General features: G+C 40.1%; 1 protein-coding gene across 4 annotated transcripts in view; it reads right to left on the bottom strand.

Annotated features, from left to right (window-relative positions):
- Positions 1-449: 449 nt before the first annotated feature.
- The window catches only part of ACADSB (acyl-CoA dehydrogenase short/branched chain), a 41,587-nt gene continuing 32,673 nt past the window's right edge, over positions 450-9,363 (bottom strand). For all 4 annotated transcript variants that reach the window (XM_082674210.1, XM_082674211.1, XM_082674213.1 and 1 more), the window contains 2 exons: positions 7,482-7,581; positions 450-6,765 (listed from right to left, as the gene is read on the bottom strand). In XM_082674210.1, coding sequence (XP_082530336.1) covers positions 6,695-6,765; positions 7,482-7,581 — 171 coding nt within the window. In that variant the 3' untranslated portion in view covers positions 450-6,694. The remainder of the gene's footprint in view (positions 6,766-7,481; positions 7,582-9,363) is intronic.

The following is a 9,363-nucleotide window of genomic DNA, read 5'->3' as shown; positions in this document are numbered from 1 at the left end:
TTGGACTTGAGATGTTTTGAAATTTATTTTTCTTGTCCAAGAAAATATTATGTTTCAATACCTCAGATTGAATCACATAAAATCAAATTACAACTAAAGAAAAGATGCTAATCCCAAGGCCAGTGCAGACGGTCCAGTTCATACCCGAGTATGCGCCCAACCCAACCCAACCCAACCCAACCCGGGGAAGTCCCCGCTCAGCAAAGCAAGACACACACTGCTTTTCGTGGGAGGGTCTTTCAACGTGGTCAGTGCTATTTACCCACAGAGGTCAAACCTTCAAGGGCTTAGGTGTCAGCCCCCTTTTCTGTCCTCTCTGTGTCAGAGTCTTTGTCTCCCGTGTGGCCGAATGGAGCTGCCTACGTGGCTGTGGCTATTTGAGAAAAGCAGAAAAGTTGGTTAAAGGGGAATTGATGCACAAGAGTGAAAATTTTCCATAACCCTATACACAGCTTTAATTTATTTTCAATTACACAAGATTATATTTACTTTATTACAATTGCACAATATTATGAAATTATAAAAATTCAAACAATCTAGATGATGCCAACGACTCTCATGCCGTCTTCTTGGCCCCCACTCCCCGCGCAGCCCTCAGTGTGATGACTGTATTTTCCCAGTTTATTCTAAGAATTTATATACATGCTTGGACTTACAGAAATATATAGATTTGTACCGTTTTCCACAAATCTTATGTGATTTGTTATTTTCTTAAACAATATAAGCTGGTGATGATTTAACCTCAGAACATGGGTCTTATTCTTTTAAACTGCTGCACAGGATCACGTAGTGTGTATGTCCATGATTTATATATTCTCCTACCTAGCCATTTCTAATTTTTCACTACTACAAACTATGCTGTCCTTAAGGTCCCTGACATGCCTTCTTGTCCATCCTCCCAGAAGCACTGACTAAAACAGCTCAGTTTCCCATACTTTTATTGACAATTTGTAATTTATATCTTTATTTTCTAATTAACCAAGGTTATTTAAAGTTATGATGAGTTTTTTTGCATCCTATATTTTGGTTATTTACTTCTCATTGTGTACAGTGAATGTTGCCTGTAAGTCTGTCTTTTTGGAGTTTGTAGAAGTTTCCTTTGTGGCAAAATTCTAGATTAGACAATTCATTTGCATTTGAAAAGAAAAAGTTTCCTCTCTCTCTCTCTATATATATATATCAAACTTGTTAATTATGCTACCCAATCCCTCTCTATCTGTTCTTACCATTTCCTACTTGACTTGTTGATTTCTAAGTCAGAGGCTGTGATTATGGCTTTGTCAATGTTTTCACTGTATTTTTATTTTTTGTTTTGTTGTATATAGTTCCTAACCATGTTGTTAGAGACATAAACTTCATGATTATTGGAACTTCTTGGTGAAGTTTTCCTGTTTTATTATGAGATATCCTTTTTTTTGTCCTTTAAAATTATTTTTGCCTTTAATTCAGCTTTTTTTAAAAAAATAAATTATTTATTTTTGGCTGCGTTGGGTTTTCATTGCTGTGTCCTGGCTTTCTCTAGTTGCGGCGAGCGGGGGCTACTCTTCATTGTGGTGCACGGGCTTCTCATTGCAGTGGCTTCTCTTGTTGCAGAGCACGGGCTCTAGGCACGCGGGCTTCAGTAGTTGTGGCTCATGGGCTCTAGAGTGCAGGCTCAGTAGTTGCAGCACACAGGCTTAGTTGCTCCATGGCAATGTGTCCCCTGCATTGGCAGGCGGATTCTTAACCACTGCGCCACCAGGGAAGCCCCTAATTCAGTTTTGATTGCTGTTCCTGCTTTCCTTTTAGTAGCATTTGTATGGTCTTTTTCCTTCTCTTTATCTCAGCTTTCCTGTGCTGCTTTTTTTTAGGTGTTTCTAATGTTATGTAGCTGGGATTTAAATTTTCCTTTTGTGCCATCTTGACATCTTTTATTTCGAACAGGTGAGTTTAACCCATTTATACCTATAAGTCCTACTATGTTTGGCTATATTCCTGCCTTATTTTGTTTTACACTTCCCATGATTTCTTTGGAAAAAAAAAGTTTTGTAAAGTTAGGTTTTTTCCCCTGTATAATGTGAGCTATCCATACAAGCGATGGCAAGTCAAACATCCTACAGCCACACCCACTCAGCTCTGCATCCTGCTTGTCTTCCTTCCTACCTTAGGGTGGCTTTTTGATGGCTGTGATGGAGATGATTTTTTTTTGGTGGGGGGGTATTTCCGTAATTCCCTTTTCAGTACTTTTCTCATCCCTCTACTGCAGTGGTCCCCAGCCTTTTTGGCACCAGGGACTGGTTTTGTGGAAGACAGTTTTTCCACGGACGTGGGGTAGGGGCATGGTTTCAGGATGATTCGAGTGCATTACATTTACTGTGCACTTTATTTCTATCATTACATTGTAATATATAATGAAACAATTATACAACTCACCATAATACTGACAGGAGGTGGAGCTCAGGCGGTAGTGTGAGCAATGGGGAGTGGCTATAAATACAGATGAAGCTTTGCTCGCTCACCTGCTTTTCCCCCCCTGCTGTGCGGCCCTGTTCCTAACAGACCAAGGACCGGTATCAGTCCATGGCCCAGGGGTTGGGGACCCCTGCTCTACTGCATCTTCCTACTGCCCTATCCACCTACTCTCCCATTCTTTCTCTGAGAACACAGCTGATCCCACCACATCTATTTATTTCTTTTACAGGCCATGTTCTCAGCTAGCTTCTCTGCTTTAAAAGATCTGAAACAATCCTGAAGAATTATTAGCTAATAAAGGGCTAGTTGGCAGTGGCATTTTACCAGAAGACTCCTGAAAATTAACAAACCTTAAAGACCCAAAGGAATGAATCTGGGAGGGCCTTCATCAGCCAGACTGCCCAAGTTTGAATCACTTCTGTCATGTATCAATAAGCAATTTATTTCCCTCTTCATGCCTCAGTCTCCTTGCCTTTACAATAGGCTAACAAGAGCACCTACTCTATAGGGCTGTGAGTTACTATGTGTCAAGAGCATAGAATAATGGCTGGCACATGATAAGAGCTCAAGAGAGCTTAGCACTATTTTTATCATTCTAACAGGTCTAAAGAAATACTTTTGCATAAGGTTGGCCTTGGTGGTTTTCTATGTGTGAAGATACACCAATGAGAACAGAAGAAAGACACCTGACATAAATACATTTCGATAAGAATCTGGTCTTACTCATCTTTGCATGGCAGCTTGGAGCCCATGGCACCTTGGGCCCCTGCTCGGCGCAGGTCACTGAATGACTGCTCGGCACAGGTCACTGAATGACAAATGAAAACAGGGACTAACACCTAGATTTCTAAAATAATGTAGGAAATAATGGGGAACAGATAGGCTGAAATCTCCTATAAGGTTAGACAATAGCGTATTACTGAGTAAAAGGTTCAACGATATAAAATTTCCAGAAGTACTACTATAAACATGGGCATAAATATCATCTAGATAAGAGCTATACTGTGAAGAGGTGACCTCTCTATCGAAGAGCTGCTTATTTTGTTTTTTAAAAAAGGGAGTCCCTCTGGTAAAATTTTATTTAGCATCAAGAATTTAAAGTTAAATTATAAGACCTCTTCCCTGAAAACAAACAAAATTGGTTTACATGAGAGTCAAGCTATCAGCCTGGTAAACAGAGGTGTTGTGTCTATCTTGCAGGAAGGTTACACTATTTTCTTACTTCTTCTGTATGTATAACAAACAATTTTGCTTTATTAGAGTAGCAAAAGTCTCCAGTTAGTGCTTTATTTTTTCATTCTCCATAGAATACTGATTTTGTAACACTGATTACAGTCTGATATGTACCATTACAACAAAAGTTTCACTTTATGAAAGATCAGCAAAAATACATCAGCAAGGATATAACTAGTGCATTTACTAAAACACATCATAATCATAAAACCAAGTGATCACACACAATAATCTTTACATTTGACATACCAGCTACATCCTAGGAGAGCCAGTGTGTTTGGCAGGTGATTGATATATGTAAGTAACGACACTGATCAATCTTAACACTTCTGAAATGTTAATTCTTTATCAGTTAAACCTAAAATAAATCAATAGAGTATTGAAACATAACAAGGATGAAATCCAAAATCTGTTGAACAGAGACAGCAGTAGACAGTAGGAAGAGCACTGAATTGGGACCTAGTACATTTGGATCCTTGTCTTATCTTTGGCCTTGGATGACCTTGGGCAAGTATTCTGGGTTACATGAATCCTTCACTCTTAAATGAGAGAGTTGGCTGGATGGTTCTCTAAACTCTTTCTAGATTTAGCTTTCCATAATTCTAAAATCTTTGACACCAATTCATTTTTGTGTTGTAAAGTGAAATGTCTAACAATACTACCTTGGCAGTTGGGTTGAGTCCAGCTCTGCCACACAAATACGACTTGTTGCTTGTGTTCAAGTCTCTTCCTTCTGAGCCCCGTGACAGCCCTATCCTCAAATTAACGAACAGTAATGACAGGCTTCAGGAGGTAAACAAGCTCGTCCTCCACTAGACACAAACTCAAGACCCCCAAAGTCATGGTTATTAAGAGAAGCTATAATGGAAGAACTATGGGGACAACCCACAACATCCTCTTTGGTAAACGGCACAATAACACAATTCAGTAATAGAAGGCAGGTACAGATATTAATTACAGTACATAATTAATTTTCAACTGTTATTTGTGAACCTGCACAAAAAATATACACACAATTAGAACTGTATCAATATGAACTATAAATTCAAGGTCTAGATGTACATGGGAGCCTCTCTCATGCTACTAACCTGAAAGAGGCTTGTTGTAGTTTCACGCGTTTGTAACTCTACAGGAGGAAGCTGGGATTCTTTTCACTAACCGTTGGCTTCTATTCCGTTACCTGAAAAGCCCACCTCTCTCGCATAATCACAGAAATTAAAGATGTCCAAGCCCCCCTTTAGGGCATTCCTCCATCCCCTACTTTCCTTATTAGATTACTGTCTTTTTGTTCTAAAACACTGAACGACTGGCTTCCATCAGCCCTATCTGAAAATCAAGTAGACTTTCTCTCTTTTGACCTAAGGTCTAAATTTGTCCGTACTTCTTCCTAATATTCTAATGTAATTCCTATCTCAATCGTATTTACACAATTCTGAATATTTAACTATGGTATCCATTATAGAAATTAACCCAATTCAATGAACATGAATGCGCAAAGCAAAATTACTTTGAAAATGTCAAGTTTTCTTAATAAGCATTATCCTTTCATTAAAGTACTAAAGTGCTTCCCTTTTGACAGCAGTGATTACTTTAAGCAACTGTTGAAACATTTTCCAACACCTCTAACCCATGCCCCCTTCCAGAAAATATAAAACACTCACCTTTCACTGTCCTCCTCCCTCCTAAGGGGACTGAGGACCTGTACCCTACAAGGTCTCTCTGATTGAGAATCCCTGATACTGAAGAAAGGGCATCGCCAGCCGTCTATTATGTTGAGCTTTGCCTTTCCATAATTTGACTGTAAAACAACAGATTTATTTTTGCCTTCCCAGAAATGTCATTTTTTCTATTACCAAATATGCTTTTTGAACTCCACAGCTCCCTTCTATCCCTCATTCCTTACAAGATTTTAATACACTTCTTTATGGGGACAAGACATCTCCTCTTGAGAATCACTGAACCAAAATATAATTTCTGAATTACTATTCATGATAAAGCTCAATAACTAAGTTTGAGAAAACAGTATTCAATTTAAAGACAGAAAAAAATAGATATTACAATATTGAGTATATTCTAATTATTAAACAAAATTATTTAAATTTCATACTTGAAAACTAATGTAGAGACTTGTTTTTCAAATGATCTACTGGGGCTTCCCTGGTGGCGCAGTGGTTGAGAGTCCGTCTGCCGATGCAGGGGACACGGGTTCGTGCCCCGGTCCGGGAAGATCCCACATGCCGCGGAGCGGCTGGGCCTGTGAGCCATGGCCGCTGAGCCTGCGCATCCGGAGCCTGTGCTCCGCAACAGGAGAGGCCACACAACAGTGAGAGGCCCACATACCGCAAAAAAAAAAAAAAAAAAAAAAAGATCTACTGAAACCATAATGAAATGAACCTTTCATACCATAATGAAATGCACCTTTCATACTGGTCAATTATAGTAGCAAATTATATTGCTTTCCTTTGTTGAAATGCTTTCTTTGATTATATAAACTACAGAGTTATACCCTCCATTTTCCACTCATTTTCAGATATTCAGAACTAAAACTTTTAGATTTTTCTAAATAAATTTTTATCAGTTGCTACCTAGTTTAGCAACTTAGAATCAAATCTATTTCTTCTATAGAATTGCCAACTATCACAAACGTCTCTCTGACTGATGCACAATGACAGGGATATAAAATACCCATGTCTGCAAGAAATACTTATATTGTCTTTATTTTTCCAAATTCCAATACAGTGAAATTCTATATACCCTGAAGCTAAAATGATAATGCACATAGAGTTTTAAAAATAGTTTTGGAGAAAATATGGATGTATTTCTTCCCAAAATTTAAAAATGATTTTCTGCACCTAAGTTAAGCAGATTGGAAAGAGGAGACAGGAAAGGTCTACCTCCAGATCCAAGGTGAAGGGCCTAAATAAAATCATTCAATGCAGCCCCCAACAAGGCACAATAGTTTAAAATTTTACACCAGTGACACCAGGGAGGGGTCCTACTCCCGTGGCTGTCAGTATTCTGAATCTATGCGCTTTGCAATGGTGTTCAGCTGCATATTTGAAGTCCCTTCATATATTGTACCTTAAACAAAGGGGAGAAAAGGAACAATTAGGAGTGGAGATGTGGTTAAGAGTCTATACAAGAAACAGCTCTGCAAACATTACCTCTGCATTTACTGTAAAACTTTACCAGGAATACTGTCCAATGTCCCCTGAATATGGTACTATTTGACAAGGTAATTCTGCCTATGAGATAACAATTTTCTATTTGGTTTACAGATTTCCAGAATCAGTATTAAACAGCTGGAAGTTTTTTGTTCCTAAACTATCAACACACGAGCCTGGATGGTTCCTCAGGAACAGGCAGCTTTCATAACTGCTGTTTCTATTTTCCCACCTGGCAGTGGAGCAGCGGAATGCTCAGGCTTGGGCAGGCACTTAGTGTCTAAAACTAGAACTGAGCTTCAAGCAACAGCATTAAACTAATAGAAAATATTAACATTTTTAGTAAAAGAAAAATTAAGACAGTAGATTTTGTTGTGGTTTCACTGAAAGGCCTTCAGAGGCCTTGGGGCATTTAAAAAGGAAATTTGATGTTTTAAAATATATATATAAAAATCTATTTTTTTGAAGGAAGAAGTAGGGGAAAACAACTCAGCCACAAGAAAAGGAGAGCCAATAAACATAATAACTGAAGAGATTAAAATTGCCTTTGCCTACGTACCAGTAGTTAAAAAAATCAAACAGATACAACAGCCTACAGAGTCAAAACAAAATAAATGTAAAAACTCTGTTTACCAATCTTCGCATCTCGGAAGTATTTTTCCATGGGGTAATTTTTGGTGTAGCCTACTCCTCCCATCCAGTCGATACATTTGCCAGTTATTAGGCCTGCAATCTACCAAAAAGCAGCAGCAAATCACATGTTGAAGCCACATAACTTATGCATTACAAACACTCTTGTAGAATATTCTTAGTAACGTGGATTCACTGTTATTGGCAGTTGGAAGGATTGAAGTCATTTTATAAATTAGCATTTCTCCTTAGTCCCATTCTCTATACATACCATTTATGTAAAATACCCTATTAGTTCACAAAACTCTTATTTTCTTAAGAAAATTAGGGTATTTGTTTAGACTCATACTTGTTACTCAGCAAATGTTAATCAAGGGCCTTCTTATGTCACCCACTCTGCCAGCCACAATGGTGAGGGGTGGCCAGTCACTCACTGCCCTTTTGGTCCTGCTAGTCATTCAGAGAGACAGAGATTGAATAGCAATCACCGAAACTGAAAAACTGTATGGGGCAAGAGAAGAGCCTGCTAGGGAAGCTGCCGTGACTTAGATGGAGGATAGGTGAGGAAATTACAGCCTCGCTGAGAACTAAAGGATGAGTTAGGGGACATTTCAAGCTGAGGAATGACACGTGGAAAGGCTCCAAGGGGAAAATGGGTTCGTCAGCCTCAAGGGCCTGAGGACCAATGGGCTGGGATCGGGGTGACCTGTAAAAAGGGAATGGGGTGCAGGTGGGCCCCACACGATGGTGAGCAGTTTGAATAACGTACTGGCCCCCAAAGATGTCCACAGGAGAATCCCCAGAAAGTGTAAATGTTCATCACCTACATGGCATAGAGACTTGCAGGTGTGATTAAGTTAAGAACCTTGAGATGGGGTGATGATCCCAGACTATCTGGGCCGGTCTCATGTAATCCCAAGGGTCCTTATAAAGGAAAGAGGGAGGCAGAGAAGACGATGTAACCACGGAAACAGAAAGCAGTCAGATCTGAACACCCTACACTGTTGGCTCTGAAGATGGAGGGAGGGGCTATGAGTCCAAGAAACAGAGTTGGCTCTAGAAGCTGGAAAAGAAAAGAAAATGGATTCTCCCCTAGAGCCTCCAGAAAGGCAGCTCTGCTGACACGTTAATTTTATCCCAGTGAGACTCATTTCAGACGTCTCACCTCCAGAGCTGTGACATAATAGAATTGTACTGTCTTAGGTCACTACATTTTTGGTATTTGTTAAAAGTAGCAATAGGAACAAATAAAAAGGCCCCATTTGTTGTGAGGAGCCACTGAAGGGTTTAAAGCTGGAGCGTGGCATGGCCTCATGGACACCTTGAAAAGGGACACTGGATGGGAGAAAGCAACAGGGGAAAACAAGAGGCTAGAAGGTGAGTCCAGTGGTTTGATAAAGAAACGGCACAGCGTGGACTAGACAGGTGGCAGTACGAAGGGAGAGAAAAACAAATTCAAGAAATATTTAGGGGGCTTCCCTGGTGGCGCAGTGGTTGACAGTCCGCCTGCCGATGCAGGGGACACGGGTTCGTGCCCCAGTCCGGGAATATCCCACATGCCACGGAGCAGCTGGGCCCGTGAGCCATGCCGCTGAGCCTGCACGTCCGGCTCCACAACAGGAGAGGCCACAACAGTGAGAGGCCCGTGCACCGCAAAAAAAAAAAAAAAAAAAAAGAAATATTTAGGGGGTTGAATCCTCAAAACTGAGGATGGATTCAACTGGGGGATGAGGGAAAGGAGGGTGTCAAGCGGACTCAGGTTTGCGACTGGGGTCGGGGGGAGGTGGGTAGGTAAAGCAGAAGCAGGATCTATTAGTCTGGAACTCAGAAGGGAGGCTGAGGCAGAAGATTAAATCTGGGGGCTGAAGATGTTAAATAAATATTT

Source organism: Grampus griseus, assembly GCF_964374135.1.
Source record: "Grampus griseus genome assembly, chromosome: 16".
NCBI lineage: Eukaryota > Metazoa > Chordata > Mammalia > Artiodactyla > Delphinidae > Grampus > Grampus griseus.
This window is presented reverse-complemented; position numbering and strand designations above follow the sequence as displayed.